The 27,383-nt window shown below is 40.0% G+C and overlaps 2 protein-coding genes and 1 pseudogene across 3 annotated transcripts in view; 2 read left to right on the top strand and 1 right to left on the bottom strand.

The window, feature by feature from the left end:
- Window positions 1-6,600, top strand: part of rxraa (retinoid X receptor, alpha a) — a 111,659-nt gene extending 105,059 nt beyond the window's left edge. The window contains exons 8-11 of one of the 2 annotated variants that reach the window (XM_040157329.1): window positions 956-1,088; window positions 3,110-3,201; window positions 5,191-5,296; window positions 6,396-6,600. In XM_040157329.1, the coding sequence (XP_040013263.1) occupies window positions 956-1,088; window positions 3,110-3,201; window positions 5,191-5,296; window positions 6,396-6,543 (479 nt within the window). In that variant the 3' untranslated portion in view covers window positions 6,544-6,600. The remainder of the gene's footprint in view (window positions 1-955; window positions 1,089-3,109; window positions 3,202-5,190; window positions 5,297-6,395) is intronic. The other variant, XM_040157330.1, reaches the window with a different exon arrangement.
- A 5,372-nt stretch (window positions 6,601-11,972) lies between these two features.
- On the bottom strand, window positions 11,973-18,394 carry wdr5 (WD repeat domain 5). Its single transcript, XM_040158387.1, has 14 exons — window positions 18,191-18,394; window positions 17,019-17,128; window positions 16,665-16,773; window positions 16,342-16,415; window positions 15,965-16,054; window positions 15,515-15,604; window positions 15,264-15,347; window positions 15,087-15,142; window positions 14,079-14,125; window positions 13,805-13,880; window positions 13,516-13,549; window positions 13,144-13,218; window positions 12,807-12,894; window positions 11,973-12,509 (listed from the first exon to the last, which is right to left on the bottom strand). The coding sequence occupies exons 2-14, from the start codon at window positions 17,094-17,096 to the stop codon at window positions 12,409-12,411; spliced, it is 1,002 nt and encodes a 333-aa protein (XP_040014321.1). The 5' UTR covers window positions 17,097-17,128; window positions 18,191-18,394; the 3' UTR covers window positions 11,973-12,408.
- A 438-nt stretch (window positions 18,395-18,832) lies between these two features.
- LOC120806751 lies at window positions 18,833-26,579 on the top strand (annotated as a pseudogene).
- The last annotated feature ends 804 nt before the right edge of the window (window positions 26,580-27,383 follow it).

Raw genomic sequence — 27,383 nt, 5'->3', positions numbered from 1 at the left:
GTACTAGCTCACTATCTGCATCTGGGTAGAAAAATCTAAAAACTTGAATAGACTCATCCGGTGAATAACTTTTCCTGGTCATGTGACTGAGACAAGTGTCAGGCTCGTCAAGGTCAGAACAGCTCATTGTGTGTATCTGCTTTATGTGGAAAAGCAACTTCACCGCTCAGGATCACAGAAACGGCAATGGAGAACAGAGTGAATCATCTGTCACTTCTGTGACATCCACCGACATCACATGCGGGAAGGTCTTTTAGGTTCTCCCAACACATTGCCCTTGTTGGCTGCCTGTCGTTCCAAATTAAACCACTGTATTCTAAATTCACCCCAAGGGGAAAAAAAAAAATGCTATTACACACCCATCCCTTACCCGGGAAAAAAAAATCCTCCCATCATTCCTTATCCCCCCCCACATACACTGATGGAGAGACTTCAGCAAAGCGGAGAGAGACATTATTCTGGAGAGCTTGTCTCGTCTCAGCTCTCAGGTTTTCTATAAATAACCACTTTAGTTCGGCCGTATCACAGATAAAAGCATCCTAGCTCCTCTCATACTCAACTCAAGTCTGGGGAGAAGACGCAAGTGTTGCCAGGCAGAACAGTTAAAGGAGCCCTGTCACTCAGGAGGCAGCGGCTTGTGTCTTCAGCGCTCTCTGTGTCAAGTCTCTGCTTTGGCGCATCAAGCCTGTTGTCTTTATTGTGATGGCAGGCACAGATCATCCCTTTTACACGCTTGTCCCTCAGAAAGCATGACTCGAATGTCTTAGTAATAACCTGATGGCTGTGCCTGAGAAAGCTGCACGCTTTTACCACACAGCTTAATTGATTCATTGAAATCCCCCCTTTGTTGTCAGTTTCATTTCGCTTGAATGCTGTGTGAACTTCTGTGCTGGGATTTGCCTGGAGTTTTTCTCCTCATGCTTTTCCTCGATCCCTCTCCCCATCTCTCCCTCAGGTTGGAATGAGCTCCTCATTGCATCATTTTCGCACCGCTCGATAGCGGTCAAAGACGGGATTCTGTTGGCAACGGGGCTGCATGTCCACCGCAACAGCGCCCATAGCGCCGGAGTGGGAGCCATCTTTGACAGGTCATTATTACCATATTACTAAACGTTCCTCGTCTCAGAAGTAACCACGTTTGAACTAATGTAAGTGCAAACTGTTGCTACCACTTTCAGTAGTATTTAAGGTACCACTTTCTAAAGGTGTGTTCAGACAGAAGGCGAAGCGACTTTTATGTTAGCTGTAACCTGCCTAGCAAGGGACGCAAAACTGTGTCCTTATTAAGGCCTTATTACGGATCCATAGAGCATTAATAAATTACTCCACTATTACAAACTTCAACACCCCTGAGAAACTTTTAGCGTTTATCAATACCTAATAAATTATAACTAAAGGCTTTGCTAATGTTCATTAATTTTTTTTTTTTTATCAACCAGCAATAAGCAATTAATAATGACAACTTTTTGCTTGCAAAGGTGACCGGTGTATATACTCCTCCAGCATAATTTGCTGTCTCGTTGTAGGTAGCTCAAAAGTAGACATTATTAATGCTTCGTTACTGATCTATAAATAAAACATTTATTAACTACTAATTAGTTACAACTGCAAAAACCTTTTAGTAGAATGTGGTTCAATGTTTTTACAGCATATGACATTTAGGGTTTCTTTCACTGAAATATTACACCAAGACTCAGAGTCACAAGTGTGCTTCATGAAAGGCAAGGCAGCACAGGAGCTATTGATTGCCTCCAGTATAATAAATATAGTACACCCGCATGCGACCGGGGTCAAACAGAAATACTGAACTGCCCAAAAAAATGTCAAAAAAAACAAACACAAGAAAATGCACAAGTCAGTCACAGTGAAGTCAGGTGTGTGCAGGAACCACTCTGCTGACATACCAGGGAAGCACGCTGGCTGACAGACTGAAATCTCACATCCGTCTTCAGCTTTACACCTGGAGCTGGACCGAGACGCAAAATTTGGAAATTTATAAAAAGATACAAGCAAACCACATATTGGGTATCTAATATTTGCATTGATCAGTCTTCTTTGTCAGCAATTCTAGTCATCAGTTAATCACTTAGATGATTTACTTTGAAAATGAAAATTGCAGTTGTGGTGTAAATGCCCCTCAAACTGAGAAAGGGCAGTTACAGGTGCTGCCATCTAATCCATACTAACAGCAGTCTGTCTTTGAAAGTCTGTCTCTTCTTCTCTCTTTTCTTGTGTCTCTGCCCCTCTGATCACCAGCTTTCGTGCTCACTCATCGGCATTCACAGCCACAGGACATGTTCCATCTCTGCATTAAGTGTGGCAAGCATTAAGATACAGAGCACTGATAATGTTATTTTATCTACTCCCCTCTCTCTTCACCATACAAATGAAGAGCCTGTTTAATTTAAACACTTGAGTCTTCTCTTTTTTTCTTTCTTTTTTTTTCCTAGCCCTGTTGTTCCTCCTCACAGCAAATTGAATTAGAATGAGCTAAGAGTCACAATTAACTTTACTATCCGAGAGTGAGGGGGAGAAAGAAACGGAGTGAGAGGGAAAATAAAGAGCGCCGGGGAGAGGGTGTGACCGAGTCAAAGAGGGGTGAGGAGTTCGAGCGACTCTGTGCATCGACACTCCCCCCAGTGATGTCACACACAGACAGTGGGAGTGCTGGTGTTACATTACAGCTTGTGTTTACTCTGTGGCTTTCCTTTTATGAAAACCATGAACTAAATATAATTACTCTGCAGGGTTGTAAACTTTTCCACTGATCTGACGGTGCCTATGAAGGCTGAGAGTACACTTGTGTGTATTATTTGTTTTTTAAATAGATGTGAGCTGGATAGTAGTTCCAACATATTTCTAATGTCCCTGTCTATATCTGGATAATTCACATAAAGCACGGTGTGTCATTTACAAAAATGTACCAATTAGACTCAAATGGTTTCCTGTGATCTTAACTTTTCTGGCACTTGTTTGGTTGTCTGATATAACACAAAAATAGTCTAGTAGCCAAGAAGGATTAAACACAATTGAAATTGTATTTTATGTCTGGTTTTAAATGAGCCGAATCTCTGACTTTGTGGGTTTTTTTGTCTTTTTTTTTGTGCAGAGTGCTCACAGAACTGGTGTCTAAGATGAGGGACATGCAGATGGATAAGACAGAACTGGGGTGCCTTCGAGCTATAGTCCTTTTCAACCCAGGTAACTATCACAATATGTGTGCTTTCATTTACCGTGAAGCTCTGAACTGGGTGTTTCAAAAAATGTGTGGTTTTTAAAAGACCATATACTGCAGAGTGTTGTCTTTTTTTATTCTAGATTCAGTTTCACTTGGAACCAAAAGAATCAGCTGGTAATCAGAATGCAGCGAAAGCGGAGCTTTTATTAAAGTTCAGAGATCTTTATGAGCTGTAGGGCTGCTACTGTTTCTAGTTATGGGTTAAAACAGCATTCAACTGATTTTAATAGTGTTAAGAGCAGAATATGACTCATTAGGACTTGAAGCCTAAAGCGATCACCCTCAACACAAACTCTATGTGTTGGTTATCAAGCACTCTCCCCCAGTAGGCTTGAAATATGACTTTAGAAAAGGTGTTGCTTCCTCACTGACTCAGCTTGAATATGTTTACAATCGATTCCAATCGTGACAACTTTTCACAGTGGGGAAAAAACTACCAAAACGTCCACAGAAACTTCTCAAACCACACCTGCAGCCTAATCCACTTCTCCACTGCACGTCGGTATTCTAGGTTTTTCTTGCTAACATTCGTATTTTCACCAAAATGTGGATCTTCAGGTGGAGGTTTATAGCTTAGGACAATAGCAGGGTGCTTTCAGTCATTTTTTTGGAACAGACTGAGCATATGGATGGAGAAGAGGATTATGCTGCAAGGAAAAAAATAAATAAATAGAAACATGTCGCCATTGGGATCCTTTGTGAATGACTGAATCTAAAGTGATCTCAGGAGTGAGGAAGCCCTAATAAAGAGTTTAATGCTCAAATTTGAGATGTTGAGTGGAATATTATTTTAGGTTTAGCACTGGTGACTCGGCTTGACCTCATCAATGGGACATGAGAATTGGGAACTGGATTTTGACTCGCCTTTTCTGTCTCTGAACCTGATGTTGGACTTTTCTTGAGGGATTGAGACTTGCTTGTGACTTGTAAAACTGATATGGTTCCAGCTCTGCATAGTACTGAGGTTAAAAAAAAAGCACAAAATAAAAGCTGATGTAGTAAATACTTAATTGATGAATGAAGGTAAAGCAATGAATTCTTGTTCATTTTATAATGTGACATCCTTGTGTGCTTTTTATGGTATTTTCCTTCCAAAATCTGGCGAAAGAAAGTTTAAGACAGCAAGTCTTGCCTATCAATGTGCTATTCTGTATTTAAACCTCATCCACATGGCACCGAAGTTTACTAAACCAAACCATCAGTGGGACCCAGGTTTTTAATGACTCAGTGTGGGAGCCTCCCTCCATCCCACAGATCCACAGTGGCCCCCACACACTGATCTTCTGTGTTTCACATTCTGTTAGGCCACATTCAGGTCTACTGGCCCCGGTTCACTTCTCGGCCTGATTCCTTGTTAATTAGGGGTTCGCGAGACTGGTCAGACTGAGAAAGCAAAGGGCGGGGGCTTTGGAGAAGGGGACGTTGAAGCTAAAAAGGCCCCCAGTACTTCCTTTCCCACACTGTGTGATCTAGTCCAGCCATTAACAACAAATGGGCATTCACTGTTGATCAATTACGCAAAGCTTTGTTCATCAGAAATGTTCATCAGTGACCTGTTTGTGTTGTTAATCAAAGATGAGTCCTCCAGTGAAGCTTAAATTAGCGCGGCTTTGAAATTACAGTCCTAATTGGACTAACCCAGAATGTGGTGACACACGTGCATCGTGAGCCCGTGAGGTTAAAACTCAACCCGTAAGTTGGTCTCCGCTCTCTGTCATAAACTCCTGCAAGGTGCATTTGAGCAAGGCACTCGGCTACAATTCGCACCGGCGGAGTTGTTCACTGGCCATCGTAAGAGTGTAACGAAGAACGTGAAAAAATAGGCGTACATGCTCATGCTACATCTTTCTTGTCCAACTGCTTTAAAGCAATGGCAGCACACCTTCATACAGGCAGGGTTAGGGCTGTTGTTGTTGTTGTTGTTTATGCTTTATTTTTTTGTCTCTCCACAGACTCCAAAGGTCTGTCCAACCCAGGTGAGGTAGAAGCCCTGAGAGAGAAAGTCTATGCGTCTTTAGAGGCCTACTGCAAACAGAAATACCCCGAGCAGCCTGGCAGGTATGAAGCCAAACACAGAAATGATTGTGCACGTCCCCAGACTCCGGTGCTGAGTTAAGCCGTGCAATCCACACATTCAGAAATCCGAAATGAGTAGGGCTCACGACTTGTATTTATCCTAAGCTCAATTACACACAAGCCTTTCTAAGGCAAAAATTACAGCTGCTGCGTACAGTATCGTCACAAGCAATCATTTGAATCAATACAACAGCTTTCAGTTCACCCTGTTATCAGACACAGCTGATTGCTTATACAGATCCAGTGCATATACTGTATGTAGCAGTGCTTTCTTTACCTGTCAGAGGTAATTTCAAATTCAATAAAACTCTTCACCAGCAGATGTTTTGGTTTGATCGGTTGTACACTGAATTCATTTGAAAAGTGACCAGCATCTTCTTCAGTGTATTTACATCAATTTGTTTGTTATGTGTTGTAATCTCACCCTTTTGAGGAGAGAATTGGAATGAAAAGGTCGGAAAATAAAAACAGTTTTGTATTCCTATTCTTATAAATCTCTGTAACTTTTTTTCCGTGGGGCTTGCTTGTGCGAGAGTTCCAAGTCGGAGTCATCAAACTCACCGAACTGCACAAACTTGCCGTAAATTGATTGTTTTGGCCTGATGAATGCCAAATGTTTGTGAGGAGGTGGTCCACTCGCTTTGTGCGCAAGTTTCATTCACAGAAATGTTACCCGAAACTCAAAAAAAAGAACTTGAAACCGTGCAGCTTCAAGTCCTGCTGTTGGAAATCAGCAGACGAAAACAGAACAAATTTAGCAGGGTAGGTAATCAGAGGAGCTGTAACAAAGACAAAATGTGAAGAAATGTATTGATTTTCTCAAACTTCTAAGTATGAGAAAATTAGTGAATGCCACAAAGTAGCACTTGAGAAAGCCTTTGTTCATACGAGGGTTTCTTGCATGAGGCCTGACATGCGGCAGCTGCACATCATACTGGCGAGACTGTATGTATGTGTGGTAGTAGTCGTGTAGTTGGTGCTGCCATTGCTTTGCTTCGGGATCACCTCCTCATCCCTCCCTCTTCCTGTCAGATGTGTATGTTTTAGTCCAGCGTTTAAGTTTGGTCTCGTGTCGTGACAGGTTTGCCAAGCTGTTGCTGCGGTTACCAGCACTGCGCTCGATCGGCCTCAAGTGTCTGGAGCACTTGTTCTTCTTCAAGCTCATCGGCGACACGCCCATCGACACCTTCCTCATGGAGATGCTAGAAGCTCCGCATCAAATGACATAATAGCATAGAGGGGTTGATCCCTCCCCGCCCTCTCGCCCCCCCCCCTCCTCCCCTACATCTCCCACTAGCCCGGGATAAGGAGCAGGATACTTTTTCAAATCCAGCAAGTCTCCGGCAAGGGACACACCATGTGACGACTTTGGATGGAGAGCCTTTCCCTTCCCGCCTCCCTTCTCTCCTCGGCTCCCTTTGATGTTTTTCGAAACAATGAAATCATCATGTCAATGGGTCTGTTTTATACCTTGTAAAAATATATAAATAAGAAATATATATATATGAAAATCACCGACAACATGAGTGACAACAGTGGACTGAAATGAGGAAGGACAGAGGACAAAAGAAATGTATTGAGCCATTGTTTTCATCTTTGCTGTTGCTACACCTTGACAAGAAAAAGCAGAGATGATCAGGTTTTCACTCCCCCAGTTATGCTTCCAGGTATATTTAAAAAACGGTGTTGATGTCATATTTGGACACTCAGCGTTGTGATCGGGACAATCGTGGACTCGGAGAGCCTCGGGCTGTCTAGACTTGGAGCCGAGCCCTCTCTGTCTTTCAGGACTGAGCTTACTTTGGCGAGGGACAGTTGGGGGAAGATATGTCTGCTTAAAGGAACTCACATGTTCCTGCCTGACTCAACTGAACACATTCAGGTCTTGCACTAGCTGTTTTTGAAGTGTGAGCTTTCTGGACTAGAACTCAGAGGCAGGTTAACAAGACTGCAAGTGTTCAAAAACCTCAGGTCTCTGCCCAATTCCAAGAAATACAACATTGTCTTACTCTAGTAGCACTGTGCAACATCGGGGAGGACGACACATTAGTCCACTAATCAGCCCTTCAGTTAACGTATTGATGGATAAAGGGTTGGAAGAACTTGTTATGTACAATCTGCGCTGTTCTTTCTGCACATAGGAAAATGCTGGCTGTTGTAAACTAGCCTCACACTAGCTGTATGCTACAGGAGCATCACTGGAGACTCTGAAAGGCAACCAGCAGGCGCAGAAACTTGAAACAACTTTTCTCATCCTATTTTAGACATTTGGCCCTCGTCGAAAACCCAACAAGTGATCACGACACCCTGGGACGGCTGGGCAGTGAGCGCGCAGGCTCATCTGTGGGGGAATGTGGTTGTTTCGTCGGCCTCTGAGCTCCTTTTCGTCCCTCGTCCAACGTCCTCACTTCTCGTTTCATGTGAATTTCAGCACACTATTTACACCTTCACACTCGGAAATCCCTCTGTTCAAAGCAGCGGGTATTAGCTTTTCGAAACACCTCATATCTACCTGTATAGAAAGTTACAACCGTATACAGTATTGACGTTTTTTTTTTTTCAGTTTTCATTTTAACAACAGCAATGCACAATTACCTCTGTTTCCATCCCTCAGACCTTCAGTTCTTGACACTCATTTTACCATTTACAGAATGCGGGAGAAGTACCTGTTGTTGCAGCAGAGCCATTATTTGTTTATGTGTTTGTTACTTGGCACTTAACCTCATGACAGCGGAGTCGGGTTCCTAAACGGAGAGCTGATGTTGATGTAATCGACCTCTGAGGTGGAATTTGGCCCAGGCCCAATCAGGAATGCCCCAAGTATTGTCCTCCTCAGAGGGACATGCACACTTGCTCTCTCTGCACTTCTCTGGACAACCAAGTGTCATTCAAGTTGAACTGAATTGTTAAATGTCTCCATGTTATGTATAAATAATGCTTTATGCCCATTTTCTCCCTTTTTTTTTTTTTTCTCTTCTCCTTTTCTCTAAATGCTGCAGCTGCTGCAAAACTATGCATTGAGTGCATTTCCAAAGATTGTCCACAGAGCGGGTGCATATTAGTACGGCTTAAAAAGGTCTAATACCTTTTAAAACAAGTGTTTGTGAGGTGTGGGTCCACTGTAATCTCCCTGGACAGGAGTAGAGATCTAATTCGGGTTATTTTCCCCACTATACAGGTATTTGATAGTCATTCTGTACTGGTTTATTTCAGCCTTGACTGATAACGTGGAAAACAAACAGCTATTAGCCCTCATTTGAACATGTTTTATGGAGCAGTGGAGCATAGCGGAGTTTAAGGGACATATTAGATAATAGCAGAGTAGGGTGTGAGAAAAGGACTGAAAGAGAATTAAATTCAAGGATTTCCTTCCTGTGTCTACAACTTTTTAATAATGGTCTGAGTGAGAGTATGGAGTCTTGAGAGTGCCACCTAAATAATCATTTTTTGGTATCGATTAATATGTAATTGATAAACTTAAAAGATGAATTAGATATGCATTTAAATTTGCATAGGAAAATCCAAAGTAAAAAGCAAAATAACATAATGAAATTTGCCAATTAAAGATGCTATTTTCCTTTTTTATGAAATAACAACTCAGTTTTAAAATTGAATCATAATACTGATTTTAAAAAGACTAAATCTTTTTTTGTTGGTATTCCATGGGCCTGATACTGTATATTCAATCTTAGTTTGTTTACTGCTTTAACATTTACAGTTTCCATTTTGTGACTGCTTTCATTTAAAGCATTTAAAGCATTACTTTAAAGTGAAATGATGTGCAGCAACAGGAGCTGGTATTGGCCAGTTGTCGGCCTCTGACCCACCCTCAGAGCTCAGTTTATTATTGCTTTTTTCAATTTGTCAGCTTATTAATTCAAAACAAAGTCTGAAAAAGTATGCAATTATTCTGCTGCCACCATCAGGACTCCATAGTAGTGCTGACTCTGACCAAAAAGACCAGTGACACAATGACCAGGAGGCGATTTTTTTTTTCAGCCGGACTTGGGGCTGGTTTCGAGACGTGCATCGCTGAGGGGGCCTCCATCGGGGCGTTAATCCGCCTCTGAGAAACCGATCCCCAGACGTCCGCTGGTCTTTTTCCTTATGAAGAAAAAGCAAGGACCCGGTTCAGATGCCAGCATTGAAATGTCAGATACTGTACTCCTCAAGCAGGACTATGACATTTACTTACAGTCCCAGAGCAGTTTGGACGGGGGAGAGAAAGAGAGAGAGAGAGAGAGAGAGAGAGAGGGATGTGGCAGACATTAAAGAGCCTTGCGCTCCCTCTAGTGGAAGACAAGCAGCACTGCACCATTACTTGAATATTTCTAGTATTTAATCAGACAACAAGACGGCACTTTCTCACAGTGTTATTATCATCAGTGTTCTTTTGGACGAGACAAAACCTCAGTGTCTGTGCTTGTTAAAACTGGAAAGAAGTAGCAATAACTTCAGAATGACCTATTGGCTTGTTCTTTTATTATTACTCAACAGTTTCAATGAGATGGCCTGTGTTATTACTAACTATCCAGTTGACAGTATCGGCTGCCAGCTTGAGCTCAATTTACACTATATTTATATTCTGAAAAATGATACTTGTTTGTTAAAAGAAAAAAAAAAGTGACAGTTTAATTTTCTCACAAGTCGTCAAATTAAGCAAAGAGAAACTCTACTCTCATTATGATTTTTCTGTAAGACCGGGCGAGATTTATTGAGTTCTCTTTTAGAGGAATGCAGATTTTAATCAAGAAAAGCTGTATTAAGCAATTAAGTGTTTGTTTTTTTGACAGGGTGACCCAGCTTTTAAAATGACTATCCTCCTGTTCTCTTTAGTGTGATGAGGTCTCCTGCTCTTAGTTTACTGTGGTTGGTCACTGCAGGTATCTTAAGCCATAAAGTGGATGATGTGGGAGCTCACTCCCCTGCAGGAAATGGACAGACACAGATCTTCTTGACGAGATAAAGAAACGGTCACCCGCATAGAATGATAACCTACATGAATGCTTTATAACATAAAGCTATATTTTGTTAATATGTATATGTGTATATATTTATAAATATATATCAACAGATGTGTTCCTTGAGTATTTCCAACATTGAAAGAGGGGGACAAGTCTTTCAGACCAAACTGTTCCACACCAGGTATTCTTCAACTCAGAGTTTTATGGTGTTTTTCACAAATATCTGAGGGTTTTTGCATCTCGACCTTGACTTTATAAAATTAATCTTGATCAACCAGCAGAATCGCAGCACCTCTAAACTCAAAAGAACCAGCTTCTCGGCAGTTTACGGGACCTCAAAAAACGACGAAAGAGAGAAAACAAAAAGGTTAAGTCTTTAAACCCTCCAAAATGTCTGTGTTGCTTGGCAATTGTATGTTCAAAAAGTGTAATCAGGAAAAGCTGAGCTTGTGACACAATCACTGCTTTCTTTGTTGCGTAGACAGTAAAATGTTCGAGTTTAAAAAAAAGAAAAGAAAAAAAAACACTTGGAAAAAGATCTATTTTTGTACAAAGGTAATTTTATCCCTTGCTTATATGCTCTGTTCTTTGCCTTTTCTTCTGTGAGCTGTTGTATACGTTGTGGAAAAAGCTTATTCGATGAGGCAAGAGAACATTTTCAGACTGAAAATGAGAGGAATATTTGGCTTCGGCACCTTTGTAACTGTGTCGCCTTTATTTCGCCATTTTCAACCTGTCGCTGCAAGATGGGAATGTCTTCTTTCATTATATTTTTGTCTATTTTTAAGGAGGTGGAATTTTGTCATCTGTTCTTTGTGGGTTGTTCTGACGTTCTTTCATGGACAGAAAAAAAAAGTTATTAAAAAACTTTAAGTGAGCTTGACTGATGCGAGTTGATTCTGCGTACTGCCATGGATTCTGAAAAAATCACTCAAGATGTCTTAACTCAGGACTCAGCAACATTAAACATACAAAAACTGGTTTTATTAAGTTGCAGGTTACAGCTGTCGAATGCAAACGTATTCCACAGAAATTCAGGTTAACTATAGAGAACAGAGGCTGCTGGCTTTGTGTTCAGAACTATGAGCTAATTATAAAGCAGAAATTATTTAAAAAAAAAAAAAATAGCCAAGACAGCTAAAATAATCAAATCACAGTATGAGTGTACTATTTACAAATCCTACAACACAACATAACTGCATTTGGTCACTGCGGTACACTGTAAAATATTAAAATCAGGAGCTTTTTTTGAAGAGCAGGGATCTCAATTCAATGCTCCAATGGGATTGTTAAAAAAAGAATTCTAACATTTATTTTTGTAACTGTCAGAGTATTATTATGTCACATTATCTTGAGATGTGTTTTAATGTAGTTCATGTACTTCCCAAGCTTCACACTAAAGTCTAGTGCTGGTTGTTGCCCTAATAATCAGCACAGAGCCTCACAGAATTGGAAAGTATGTCTTGGAATGGCAAACAGCACTTACTTGATATCTGACATTTGATATTAAGGAGAAAAAGAGAATAGTAATAGTGGTACCACTTGGATAAATAACAGACAAAAGGGCCTTAGGTACCGTTTTTAACTTAAAGCTTGATGGCAGAGTCACCTCCCCACCTTGAAGTAATTTAGACGGTACTCCACAGTTATACAGGCAATTGAAAAAAGGGGGGAAAAAAAAAATCATACAAAAGGCCAAATGACTATTATATTTATTGTACAAGACCAGAAATTAGTGTGTGGGAACTGGTTTGAAGCAGTGACATCAAGGTTAAAGCAGCGTTAAAAATACTGAAGCACCGGAGCATTGTTGTAAAGTATAACAAAAGTCACGCATTTCCCTTATGAGACGACAAAATCTGGCACATGGTGAAAAGGCAGATGAAATATCTCCGATGTGACGAGGGGAATGCGTCCACTGCAGGACTGCCTCGGCTGTTACTGTGCGTGGCCGCTGTGTCTCATCATTTGGCTCTCCTTGCTGGCTTTCATTACCTGAAAGCTGTCTGCATCCAGCAGGAGCTCTCTGTTAGAAAAAAAGTCCTCTTTTCTTACAACAAAATGTAGGAGAAAAAAAGAAAGGGGAAAAAAAAAAAAGAAATGTGAATGGCCCAAAAGATCCAAGAGGGCTTAGCAGTCGCTTTTCCATAGCTTGATGGTTTTGTCATTTTCTAAAGCCGCAGATGCGATGATGTTCTCTGTCGGGTGGCAGGCAGTCGAAATGACGACGTCTGAAAAGAAAAGACGAGAAGGAAAATTGAAACAGTCTTAAGAAATGCAAATGAAGGTTGTATAAACCTGTTGCACCCAGAATACAATTTCCTTGCAAACAGCCACAAATATCTGCCTTAAAATGTAAATTTTGTCTTATCTAGACAAACATGTCTAGACGAACTGCGTTATTCTGCAACCAGTGCTTTCTAAAAAAAAAAAAAAACAAGTGACACTGCATTACAAGGAAGTGTTAGATGTTAAAGTCTATTAGGACTTTAAATCTGTACTTTCAAAAGTCAGTGCGTCTGCCAAACCTGTGTGGCCCTGGAGTTTCTGCACAATCTCCTTCGTCTGCAGGTTCCAGATATAAACCATGTTGTCCTCTGAGCCCGACACGATCCACTGCAAGAGAGCAGCCCGGTAGCTTTAGGTGCGAGTTCAGTTAATGTGCACACGTCAGTGACTTTAAAAGTGTACAGAAATACACCAACTGTGCAGGTGAGACATTAAATACCAGCAGGAGTTTAATAAAACATTGAAAGGGAAAAAGATCATTTGAAATTTTTTTTTTTAAAAAGACCAAGGAAATCCTGAGTGTCACATTAGGGATCAGCGGTTAACACTCATGTTCAAAGGGACGAGAGCTCTTACCTTTCCACCAGTGACAGAGAAATTTGCAAATATGCAGTACTTCTCGTTTTTATGGCCCGTGTACGTTTTCAAGCACTGAAAAGTTGGAAGAACAATGAAAAATTAAACCTCTGAATCACACTGTCAAAAATACTACCATTCACTATATAATAGTAAACAAATGCTAAACAAAGCGACGAAAAAATATAAACTTAGTTATTGGGTTAAACATGTCATTATCGACAGTAAGGTAGCAGGGGAGATTTGCATGTAAATGTATTAAACTAAGCTACACTTTTTGTAGGTGGAAAATAAAAATAATTATTCAAAAAGAGTACTGTATATTTGAAAACATTAGCCATTTATACATAAACAGTTGTGGAAGGAGCTTACCTTTCCTTTACTGTAGTCCCACAGCTTCAGCGTGCTGAAAAATAAACGCAAATACAGCAGTGCATCTGTTAAACAACACCAAAACAATGTGAAATCAACAGTATTTTAATCATGTTCATTTCATGTGCACTCCATTTGTTTAAAACTGTAGCTACGGAATGATTGTAATCTTTTACTGCCCTCTGCTGACGAAAATTGTGTAAAAAGGAAGCAGAGAAACGACATAATATCAACTTGTAAATCAGGAAGGAGCAGTGACTTCACACTACGGCCGATACGTCACACTCACTTATCCAGTGTAGCAGCCAGGATGTATTTTCCGTTGGGGGAGAACTTCACAAATGACACAGGAGGGTTGTCATCGTCTAACGCAAACGCAAGAAAGCACATGAACAGGGGTAAATACTGACTTTTTCATGCATTATACACCATCATTCAGAAAGACCTATCTGGATCATCTGTCACTCATCTTAACAACTATATTCTGCAACAAAAATTCAATAGAACCAAGTCAAGGGGATTGAAGATGGCCTCAACGTGCTGCAAACACTGGATGATCTTACCTATGAGTGTCTTTAAACACTGCCCCGATGCGGTGTCCCAGATTCGGCTGTGTAACAAATGTAGAAGTTAATTAGCAGTTGTTCAGGTTGTTGGGATATTCCATTGTTAGGTAACATAAGGAATAAACACGAATCGTGTGAACGGAGCTGGACCCCGGATGCATCAGCTATAGTCTTAGGTCTTGTCACTAGTGTGACAAGCGGTCTCGTTTAGCCTCCACAGGTTGACTGCCGTCAAATCAGGATTTAAAAAGAAGTGGCAGCAGCAAAAGGAGGCCGATGAGAAGAAACTGAAGCTGAACATTTCTTCCTTCGTGGAAGAAAGACAACCACACAGATATGTAGTGTGTTGAGTGTTGGCAGTTCCTGTCGAAGGCTAAACTGACAAGCTTTTTTGTTTTGTTTTTATAAGCACTAGTGATTTTATAGTACTGTAGTGGTGCCAATACTAATGAGCATTTCTGCACAGCAATGTAACAATACAATGAGAATTTGGGTTATTAAATTACATCTGCGATAATACTGTGTCTGCCTCATGCAGGCACACTTGGCTTCTGTTTGTCAAAGTGCTGTAGAATGACATTTGTCTACATACAACTTTACACTTATAAATACTCATAGGAAGTTTCTGTTAAGCGCCCATCCTACCCATTTTTTATTCAAGTAGCGAGACCTCAAATGATTTTGTTTATTAAATAAAACTAGGAAGACAGAACTTGTAAGCATAGTGGTACATAACTGCATGCCCTGCTGTTCTGACAAATAAGTTGTAGGCTCCATTAGCTTTTCAAGTGACTGAGTAGTAATCTGCTAATGAGGAGCACCGCTTGACATGTGCCACTGTGCTATTACTGAGGGCAAGGAGGCAACGTGACTGATGCTGTACTTAGCCTCACGTCTAGATTTACAGTTTCAAAAGAAATACCTTATTGCATTTTCACTATTGTGAAGTTTGTGTAAAAATGAATGAATGAATGAATTGGGAATGATAATAGAGGTTGTTCTCACCAAAGGCCGTCATAGCTACTGGACACAATCAGGGAGCCGTCTCTGTTGAAGTGAACCTGGGAGCCGACACAGATCACCACATTACTGCTACCATATTACTCTTTAGTCTAGAAGATTCAACTAATGTTAAGAATTTTAAAAAAAAAAGACAAAAAAAAAAAAAAAAAAAAAACTTACAGCAGAGACAGGATCAGAATGAGCCGGCAATGTTTTCAAACATTTCCCAGTCTTCACGTCCCATATCCTTACACTCTCATCAAACTAGAAGCAGAACAAAAACACAAAAAAACCCAAACATTTGTCACTGTTTACTTTTTTCAAAACCACACAGAAACGTGAGTATAATGCTCAAACTGAGTGCTTTAGGAAAAGGTCTAACATCTGGTTTCCATTTACTGCTTGTTTCATGCCAAAAGCTTCGTACTCACCGATCCTGACACGATAAGATTGGACTGGGGGTTGAAGTTGCAGCAGAAGACGTAGTTACTGTGGCCTTTCAGTGTCTTTAGGCATTTTCCCTGCATAAAAGAAAAATGAGTTGAAATGTCGCATTCTCGCTGGCAACAGAGGTGAACAATTACTTCTCCCCCAAAGCATAAGCAGTATTACACCATCTTCAGCTAACACAGTGGAAGCAACTGCAGCCCAAATGGGGATAAAAATTTAAAATCGGCAGAAACCCCGGATATGAATCCAAAGGGTGTACATGGATTTCATTTTCATGCTTCATGAATGTATAATGCTACAAGACAGTGCAACAGGGCCTTACCAATCACACTCCTTTATTTATACCCTTTATTTACTTTAGCAGCACGTTTAGTTTGGCAATATTGTGATGCCAGTTATCCACAATTGATTCAGTGCATCTGCTCTCTTACCGAGCTGACGTCCCAGATCTTCAGGGTTTTGTCATCTGACGCGGACACCAAGAGGTTGGAGTCAGAGGACCAGGCCACATCGGATATGCCCTGTGGATTAATATCAAATAATTAGTCAAATGTCACTCAAGGCTCTGATTAGGACAGCGAGAGTGAAACTAATGTAAATGACGAAACCTCGGCTTTATCGGTGCGTGCAGATGTGGCAACTCCAAAGTATTACAGCTTTTTTTTTTTTTTTGGATCATCTTTATTAAGGATGCTGCAACTACTCCACATAGGTAAAGATTTATGAGCAATATAATCCCATCTCTCGAAACATAAACATAAAAAGCATAAACACTGCAGCAGTAAAGATGAGAATCTGTTAAACTTACAAGTTTATGTCCAGATATGGTTTTCTCAAACTTGCCGTCATATGCTCCCCAGATTTTGATGAGTTTATCAGCAGCTGTACCGATAAAATAAAAATGCAATCAGTGTTGCTGCAGCCTCCATAACTCTAGGTTCACTCCTGTAAACAGGTGTATTTTGTTTCTTTTACAAAATGGCATAACACTGATAAGGCATATAGCAAAATATCTTTAAAAAAAAATTACAGTAGAGCTTATTAATGGATAATTGATCAGTAGTATCAGTTGCACCCCTAATTTATTTTGGCCCATATGTGGCCTAAAGGAAAATGGAAATGAGAACTCACATGAGCTGGCAAGCCACTCTCCACTGGGACTGAACTTGACAGAGGAGACAGCCTTAGTGTGGCCCGCTAGTGTGAATTTCAGGCTGTAGTTTGGCTTGGCAGGTGCAGACTGTAAATGGAACAAAATGTGACTTTTAAAAAAATACCCCCCACCATTGTGACAAGTGGGCAAAAAACATTTACCAATCAAAAAAGTCATCAAAGAAAAACAAAAACATTCATTTCCCAAAATCCCACCCCTAGATGTATCCTGACCGTGCCTATGATTACCAAAAAGTTAACTAATAAGCGAAGTGCCGTGGTTAATGAAGGGCAAGCTGCGGGAAACACTGAAAAAATTCAAGAAATCCAAACCTTGCTTTGACTGGCGGAAGCTGATGGCACAACTGGAGGTTTTGTATCAGTCTCTGGTTTCTTATCCTCTGTTGCCATGGTGAGGAAATTAGCATCTATTGTACACGATCCTGAAAAAAAGCCAAGAAGCAGATACTGAAATAAATTATGGATTAAATCCTTTAGAAGTTAGTAAATCCTGTTAGATTCGCAGACAACCAAGGATCACCATGTGTATCAAACTGCATAAAGTCAGAGAGTTTTGTGGGACACAGCAACGTGACGAAGGTTTAGATGTCATCCATTATTCAAACGTGAAACAGCCAAAAGCCAAGTCCAGATATAAAATGGTCTGCAATAGATGGACACATCTACACCCGGGTATCACAACACAATACATGGTGAAACGTGAGTGTGTAATGTAAATTACAACATGTATACTAATTCAGTAATTGCACTAATACTGTGCATTGATGTCCATAGTGAAATTGTAACCCCGGACCCTGCAGGAGATTCATATGCCAGATTTCATTGGCAAAATGATCAAACACAAGGTCCCAGCGGTCGCTCTGATACGTATGCTGGTCCTGTAAACCATGGCAGCGATTAGAGAGGAGTCAGTTCATGGCTATGCGGCCAGTAATTGTTTTACTTAACTCGATTGGCAAATGTTACAGATTTTTTTCCCCCCCTATTGTTTAGTGGTTAAAAAGCCCTGACCTGTTTGGCTGCTCTCTCTCCTTTAGCTATTAATTTAGCTGTCTCAGCTAGCTTTAGCTAGCTAGCGCTAACTGGCCTTGTTTGTGGTGAAAAAAAGAAAGTAAACAAACATTTTTCAGTCACCCGAGGCTAGTTTGTGTTCATTTCAAATGTTTTAATTGTAGTTGTTGTTTAAATGCAATAAAGCTGTAAAAGGAAAATCAAACAAAGGCTGAAACGGAACCCTTGAACTCAAACAGACACTAACATCGCAGTGTAGATACGGTATTTATTTCAGCATTTAAGATTTGAACTCGGGCAGAAAGAGATAACAATTGCATCTTAAATACCCTGCATTTATACAAAAGCTAAAGGCAGACTGATCATGTAGCTGACTGCTTTTAATTCACTGATACTGTTGACAAACTGCCAGAGCTGCCACGGAGGGGCCCTCCATTCAAACAATGAGGAATTAGTCATGAAACGATACTCACGGGAATTTAATGGAGCTCCACGATCAGAACCTTACTCCTCGTAAAGATTGTAAGAGAAATGTAAGTACATTTATTCAGACGATCGTGCAAGGGGTATGAATCAGTCAACTTGCTCCTGGATGTTTGACTGCGAGAAGGAAGCTACGAGAGAAGCGGGGAATGTGGTATGGTGTTGCTTCTTTGCGCATGCGTGTTACGCTCAGAAGTAACGGAAACTAATGAGGGACAGACATATCTCAAAGACCTATACCTTTTTGTCACCAATTCGGGATTTTTTAAAATTTGTTTAAAAAAACCCCGGATTGTTTAAAACTGTGCTCTGCTAATATATATATATATATATATATATATATATATATATATATATATATATCTACCGTCTTTTTTTAAACTTATGGCAAGGATGCGGAAAACAAACAAATATACTATAGTAAGTTAATAACACAGGCAATGAAATGCTACCGTGAATATGAATATTGGCTGGATTGGCGAAGGGAAGAAGAAATGTTCATTTTTTTGTCAACGGTAATGTATGTAAACTATATTGTTATATACTATAGCAACATATATGAGTGTGTCTCTACGCGCTCCGGTGCGGTAGGTGGCAGTATCCAGCTTTAATTTTGGAAGGAGATCATGTTCCCTGCTGCAGGTTTGTTTCAGCAGGAAACTTCTGTCAGGTCATGGTTCCAGCGCAGCTCTAACGGTACGCTGTGGAGCTAACTGGACTTTCTAGTGAAACTTCCGTGCGGGATGTAGCCTCCTGTGAAGTATAGCAGCTCCTGAACTGTCGTCCCAACGTGTCTTCATAGGAGAATAAGTTGGACGAGTTGGTAAAAACTTCAGTAGCCTGACTCGTGTGATTCCGTCCGTGACTGTCACGTCACCTTCAGCGAAACAAGTGCATGTTGGCGCCGCCGTAATCCGAAGATAAGAGCTAGGTTAGCTGCAGAACTTTGTGCCGAAACTTGGCCTCTAGACCGACCGGGACTCTCGAACTTGACCATTGTAAGCAAAATGCCAAGTGGGCAGTCTGAAACTTGATAATACGTGTAATGACGACTTGTGTTAATCGCTTAATGGTACTGTGGACGTTTACTTTTGCCACCTTACTGAATGAAGTTTAGCTAGCAACACACCCAGCCCTAGCTTAGGTGTAGCTTTCCACGCTAAACGCTTGCTCAGCCCGTTAGCTTTCCCTGCATAGCCGCATGGTGCGATGATTTTACTTTATGAAAACCCGGCAAGCGTTGAGTTACCTCTCATGGTAACATTTCGGCAGTAAAGTGGCAATGTGAAGAGATTAAAGCCAGTAGGTTTAATAGTTTCATGCTATAAAGTATTAGGATACCTGTGAAGCTACAGTTTCTCTGTCCAAACCTCCTTCAACTATGTTACAAGCCATGTGTTTCACTTTATTTCTTTTCCTGCACAGTGTGACAATAAAACACCCCAGAATTTTATATTAACGTTAGCTCTGTATTCCATTGCGTGTGTTTAATGAAGATTGATTGAAATCAGTATTTCATTACAGTTTTTCCCCCAGCTAGAGAAAGCTACCACTGAAAACTTCTTTTGCAATTAAAATAGCAATAAACAAGTAGAGCAAACATTTCAGTCGGCGCTAATGATACGGGCTTGTCGAAAAAGAAAACTTAAAATATGAATGATCACAATAGCTGTAATATATGCAAACATGGATGCACATCTCAGAGTCATGCAGCTGTATACAGTATGTGGGAGAACCACCAGACAAATTCCTTCGTTGAGTTGTTGTCTTTGCCCACGCCACGTTTGGTTCATGTCACGACATTTGATGAGCATGCCCAGTAAACTCTTTCAACATGCTTACATAGGCCAGCAACTCCAACTTGTCTATTAAAATTAGGGAAAAAATAAACAAAGACGCACATTTCCCCATGTTTACACTTCTATGTGGGCTGGGCATTGCCTGTATTCAATACTAGTGATGGAGAAAATGCAGCTTTCTGAAGCATCGACTCATATGAAGTAACTGTTGAAATGGTTCACTGTTTCACGCATTTGACACAGTCAGAAATGGCGACGTCTGCTGGCCAAATCCTTGATATTGCATTAGTATGGATGAAGGAAATCTGAGACTGATGGAACGGTTCAGAATACACTTGGTCGTAACTCTGTTATCATTATTACTATTGTTCTGTTGCTCAATAAAAGTTATGTAACTTTTAAACAGACTAAACAAATACATGGAAGAATGAGAAATAGCCAACATCTAGCGTGACATCCCCTAATATGTGATGCGCTGTGATGCTTTTGCTTTGAAAGGTCGAAACTGTGTAGAGCGGTCTGCTTCGAGCATAACATCACCCTGCATTACACAAGAATAAAAACTTACATTAATGTCTCAACGTATTTTTTTTTTTTTTAAATGTGTTCCTTTGGGGGCAGCTGAAAAACAGTTTAGATCAAGATGGATTCTTTATTCAAAAAGATCAGCATGCAGCACCTCGACGTCGGTGATGTAATTGATTGTAATCTGTATATTTTGTGTGTTTGATTTTAATGAGACTAGAATTACGACACAAATCTGAGAGTGAATCAACCATAGGAGCAGTAGTCTACGTTGTCAGCAGAGGCCACTTATTTTGTTTATCTTTGATGGGATTGATCTCTTATCTGCAACACTATAATAACCTTTCTTTTTACATCAACAGGTCACCTTCAGTGGTATGAAAACTATGCATGAAGTTGGTTGGTGTTCCCCCAGAGCTTTTGATGAGCCAACAGACGAACGCTACAGAATTCACAGAAGATAACAGAAACCAGAAGAGGTTGTGTTCATCTCATGAAGGGCAGTCTGCTACCATCATGTCAGCAGACACAGGCCCAGATCTTCCACAGGTTGTGAATCCTACGCCTCCTGAGGTGACCAACCCCAACAAGCCAGGCCGAAGGACCAACCAACTGCAGTACATGCAGAATGTAGTGATCAGATCTCTGTGGCGGCACCAGTTCGCCTGGCCTTTTTACCAGCCTGTCGATGCAGTCGCTCTTGGGCTACCAGTGAGTAGTTTGCAAATGTATGATGTAAATGTTCTTCAAACTTTCAAGGCTGCTTTCAATTTGGTATTTATCAGAACACATTTTAGTGTGTAGTGTTTTTTTTTTTGGTTATTTAATTTATTTATGAACACAAAAATAATTGAATGTGATTTTTTTTAGCTACCAAGTTTTTCCAAGTCAAAAACACAGAAGAAAACAAATCCTGAAATAAACGCATATCCACTCCATCTGCAGTGGCTATAGCGAGTTGTAAATCTGCTCTTTGAGATATGTTTAATTTACCACTGCAGTTGTGATAGACATTCTTATTAAAGGCAGCTGTATTAGTGCTACCACATATTTTTATTCAGGTACTTCTGCACAAAAAATATTATTTAAAAACAAATTAAGGTGGCATATAGGCTTTGGATGCCTGAACTAGATGGGTTTTTTTGGTTGTTTAGTTTTTTACAGGCTAATCCCTACAGTGTAATTATCTGTAACTGTGATCAGTCTCAAATGTCATACTGTGTGTATTTTTCTTGCATTGTGGAAAACCCTCTACTTTTCTCTTTTCTTTCACTGGAGTAAAATTGCTTATAAATCCTTTAATTTCTTCTGTTTTCATCATTCTTACACCGTAGCATTTGATGCTCTAAGCAAAGTTTTGTTCGCTGTTTCTGTTTCTAACTTGGTTTTGGTTGCCTAGTAATTCTTATGCACACCCCACCTAAAAACAGACTGAGTATAGTGACACTGGAATGCGTCACACTCGGTCTATATCTTACTCAATCTTCACATCTTATAACCTGATAGGAGTCACAACAAATAACCCTAAAATTTTGTTGACATAACCCTTTTTCTTTTTATTATTTTGTGAATTTACTTAATAGAGACTGCTACTTAAGTGTTCCCTGCTCTAGTTCTTAATTATTCCCAAAATTGGGGATTATCCCAAGTAACTAGGAAATTGTGTTTGGAATAAGATGTTGGTGTTGAATTGACGTGGAATGGAAAACAAAATTCCTTTATTTCTATTGAATTAGGTTGGAGGCAAAAATCTCAGAGGCACAATATCTCAGAACCCCAGCAAATAAAACCAAAACAAGCTGCATGACTAGATACCTCGTTAAAGGCTTATTCCAGTTTACTACAATTTGAGTCTTAATTTCCGTAATTTTGGCAATCATTAGTATCAGTTATATAAACAGACGGGAAAAGAAACACGAGTGTTCAGATGATCAGACAGTTGGATAATAACTTATCCTTCGCTTTTGCTTCAAAATAAGTCTGGCTAAGCGAGATTTTTTTTTTTCTGATTGTCTGACTGCTAGAGTTTCTTGACCTTGTTTCTGCGCTGTTGCTATGTTCCCAGATCCCAGCAAATTAATTTGATGAGTACCATGTTTTTATGACTGAAATGATGGCCAAGATTGTGATACTAAGACTCAAGTTGTAGTGAATTCGAATGATCCTGGAAGTAAGAAAATGTAATTTGCTTGAGCCAAAACCATTAAGTGTTGAATTTACTAACAAACTCTTTTTCATCAGTCAAACTTTGGCAGATCCATTCGAAGTTGTGAGAAAACAGTGAAAAGCAAGTTTACATTCATCTGACACATTGATTCTTTTTCTTAATCAGGATTATCATACGATAATAACATCTCCCATGGATTTGGGAACCATCAAGAAACGACTAGAGAACAACTACTATTGGTGTGCGAGTGAATGTATGCAAGATTTCAACACCATGTTCACCAACTGCTACATATATAACAAGGTGAGGAACTTCATGATTGGAAATTCATCACACTGCTTAGACTCACGGAAAATAAATCCTCACAGATTTTCGTCTGTCCTCTAGCCTACAGATGACATAGTGCTGATGGCCCTCGCCTTGGAAAAGATTTTCTTGCAAAAAGTTTCCCAGATGCCTCAGGGGGAAGTGGAGATTTTACCTCATTCAGCCAAAGGGAAGGGCAAAAAAAGTAGCATTCCAGGTAATGATCTGTTACTTCAATGAAAGCTGGGCTAGGCTACTATCTATTTATCTCCCTTAAAATTTATTTATATATGTTTTTCATGAATTAAGCATTTTGAAAGTGTGCAAAACATTGCATTGGTTTGGGGAGCCTCTGCCTCTGTTTGTTTGAAATGCAGCTGCTCAGGCCTTCAAACTGTGTTTTCTCTTCCCCACGTCTTCTACTAAGGTTTAATTTTTCAGTCACTGACATTGGGTCTTTTTTTCATTCACCTGAATTATAATACAGTTGTAAAATGTATAAGTCTATTAATGTGGCAATAGTGGGTGTTTCTCTAATCATTTATGTACACATGTTCATGTGGATGCACAAATTCACTGCCCCTGAGAAAAACTGGTCTATGTGCGTGATTCTGCACAACATTTGTACATACAACACCAAATACAGGTGGCAGTTAAATTTCTATTTGTTACCAGGAAAGACAAATGAAAAAAAACAGAAAAATCTAAAGTCACCATAGACTACTAAGTCCGAAATACTGTATGTATTTTTCTGCCCCCCCCGGATGTGTGTTAATACATTTCATTTATACAGGTGGGCAGGATGGAACTGTGACCACATGCCCTTCAGGTACAACACCCACAAAAGTGAGTCACCATTTGTGTGTCTGTCCTGCAATCATTTTAATTTAAAACTTGAAAAAGCATGAGGATAATTTTACCCTAATGCGTTGTTTTCTGTACCAATGAAGAAGAAAGTGCTGAAAAGGAAGGAAGAGGCTACCACTGATTTGTCCTCAGCAGGGATAACCAATTTGAGCGATTTGTCAGAAAGCAAGAGGAGACGTGAAAGCGTAGGCCGTCCCATCAATCCTTCTAAGAGTGACTTTGAAGAAAAGGAGTCACCAAAACAAGAAACTGAACAGGGCAGACTGAGCAAACAGCTCAAGTACTGCAATGATATCCTGACGGAAATGCTCTCGAGAAAACACAACGCCTATGCCTGGCCTTTCTACAAGCCTGTCGACGCTGAAGCTCTGCAGCTACATGATTACCATGATATCATAAAATACCCCATGGACCTCAGCACTGTTAAAGTACATATTACATATTTATACACACACACAAGCAAACACATTCTGTCTATTGTTCACTTAATTTTAACACCTTTGGTAACCTTGGGTTTTAATTTACAGAAAAAAATGGATGGGGGAGAATACCAGGATGCACAAGGTTTTGCTGCAGATGTTAGGTTAATTTTTTCTAACTGCTATAAATACAACCCTCCAACTCATGATGTCGTCACTAAGGCCAGAAAACTTCAGGTGTGTTTTTAATGATTAAATTTCACAATTAAAAGTTTAAATTGTTTTTACTGGTTCTGTAGGCTCAGCTTTCCATTTAACTCAGTTCGTCTTCCTAATGCATGTTTTTGGGTCAGGGCGTGTTTGAGAAGAGGTTTGCAAAGATGCCTGACGAGCCTGTGGAGTTGATTTCACCACTGAGCGCCACGTCCACTAAGAGTGCAAGTTTCAGTGGCAACAGTTCGGCCAGCGGGGACAAATCAGACTCAGCAGAGGAACGTGCCACCCGACTTGCTGTGTTGCAAGAACAGGTGGGTGCAGAACAGGTGGGTTCCTGCACAGATCTCTATATAACAAAGGCTTGTTGTGTGCTCTAAACATGTTCATTCATTGACCTGTTACCTTCCTTACAAATGCTGGCATAGCTTACGTGCACTACCTGAAAATCTTCTGTTTGCCGTCAAATACAATGAAAATATAGCTTTTGTATGAGCTCAAACCTCACCGCACACCAAATCATTAAAAATTTTACTTTTAATTCCACATTTGATGAGAGTTTTCTGGATCCAACAACATCTGCTGACATGTAACTGGCCCCATTCTGTATATAAACACGATGGGATCACATGACCAATAAATTGTGCCCTATACAGCAGCATTTTAAAAGAAATTTAGAGTGTGATGAGATTTTAACTGCTACAACAACAATGATTTTCCCTGCACTCTGCCAGGATCTTGATATTTTACAAAATTATTTCTGCCATCTTACTTTCCGGCTCTCAGTTATGCATCAGGGAGAAATAGATGCATAAAGAATATCAGCTGGAGAGGATATTGTTTACTGATAAAATCATATGCTGAGCTAGACCTGGCATACATTAAATCCCTCAATGAAACCTTGCCTTTATTCTTACTCTTGCACCTGCTCCAACTTCCTAGCATACAGCTTATTTGGTTTCTTGATGCTGCTATTTTAATATTATTGTATGGCACCACAGTAACACATTTGTTTTGACTCTCTACTTAGCTTAAAGCTGTTCATGAACAGCCCTCGGCACTTTCTGAAGCGCCTGGGATTAAACCAAAGAAGAAAGAAGAAAAGAACAAGAAAAAGGACAGCAGGCAAAATAAAGGCAGTACAAATTCCAAAAGTGCTTCAAATTCCAGCTCCAAGTATGACATTTTACATAAGTGAAGAACTTTGTTCACATAATATATTACCTCCGTAGAGACCTTTGACTGGTTTGTCTTGAATTTCAGGCAGTTTTGGATGGGAAGCAAAGACTGGGATTCAGATGATGAATCTCTGCCGATGACGTACGACGAGAAGCAGCAGCTGAGCCTGGACATTAATCGGTTACCTAGTGTGAAGCTGGGCCGTGTGGTGCACATCATTCAGACACGAGAGCCCTCAATGTGTGACACCAACCCAGACGAGATTGAGATTGACTTCGAGATACTGAAGCCGTCCACTCTGCGGGAGCTAGAGCAATATGTCAAGTCTTGTCTGTATCAGAAGTTTAAGAAATTTCAAAGTAAGTGCAAAGCCTTTACACCACCTTCCTTCCTGACATATGAGTTAAGTTGTTACAGTCCTAATAATGAAAAGAATTGAAATACTAAGATCCATCAGTATCTGTAGCATTTAATTGGTGATGGTCCTTCCTTTACTTCCCTTCATCCAGAGAAAAGCAGTCAAGCTGTGTCTCATCACATCAGCAGTTCTTCAGATTCTGCCACTAGCAGCTCCAGTGACTCCAGTTCAGACAACAGTGACTCATAATACCTGTATTGTTTTTATTTATTTCTTCTTTTGTGACCAGAAGAGTTCTTAAAACATGTTTATTTTTGTATTATATTAAACTTCCCAGATAATGTTTTGGTATTCAGTGTGGCTTTTCTCGTTCTCTTTCTTTATAAATCGCAATATCTGTCACTGGTGTTTCTTATTAGACACTATAAATCCACAGCATAGCCAGATGGCACACTGCTGGAGTTAGGGCACATTTCATAATATCTGAGTTTCAACCAATATCCTGTTTCTGTCATCCATTTTGTCTATACTGTTTAATTAAAGGCCTTTTTTCAAATGCTTCATAGAAATGTAAATTTGTTCTTTTAACCGTCCAATCGTTTCACTGGACAGCTCTCAGTAGCTGTTTAATCTGTGAGCTGAGTCACGTAGCTGAAAAGACATTATCCATTTTATTTATGATAAATTCAAAAAATTCTACTGTAGGATAAGATAAGATATGACTGTGTCATGAATATTTGCCTTTATAGTGGGCAGTGTATCTTATCTCTAGAGAGATGGTAAAAGGACTATATATAGATTTGGTTCCAGGTAAGCAAGGGCACACAGCTCCACACATGCACCATACTTAACTGTGTCCCGAGTATTCTCTTTTCTACTTGGGGAAGAAAAGTTATCTTTCTTACAAGTAAATTGTACCAGAGAGCCTCAGAGGTGCAAAAAAAACATTTGATGGCGATGACGTGTGAAAATTAGGGAGCAAAGAGCGTGGTAATGCTTGTGCTGTCAGGGGTTGGTGTGTCAAACATGGAAATGTGGGCTTTTTAAAGCGGACACACTGAGGTACTGACCCTCTGATAGGACCAGGTGTGAAAACATGTTTTTTGGTTATATTGCCTTCAATCTGACAAGGTATAAATCAGCTAACCAAACCATATATCCATTGACTCAGAATTGATATATGGTACTTTGGAATGTAACATATTAATCTCCCAAAGGTTTATTATAAAATATATTATACTAAAATGTATTTTGTATCAGAAAAAAAGTAGTGCATTGTTTTCTGACCACTTTTTTGGTAGTTATCAGTACCTTTTTGGCTAGACCGCAACAGCAGTCCAGCCAATAAAG

The sequence above is a fragment of the Xiphias gladius genome, chromosome 20, assembly GCF_016859285.1.
Source record: "Xiphias gladius isolate SHS-SW01 ecotype Sanya breed wild chromosome 20, ASM1685928v1, whole genome shotgun sequence".
Classification (NCBI taxonomy): domain Eukaryota; kingdom Metazoa; phylum Chordata; class Actinopteri; order Istiophoriformes; family Xiphiidae; genus Xiphias; species Xiphias gladius.
The sequence above is the reverse complement of the archived record's forward strand: the minus strand, read 5'-3'. Positions and strand labels throughout refer to the sequence as shown.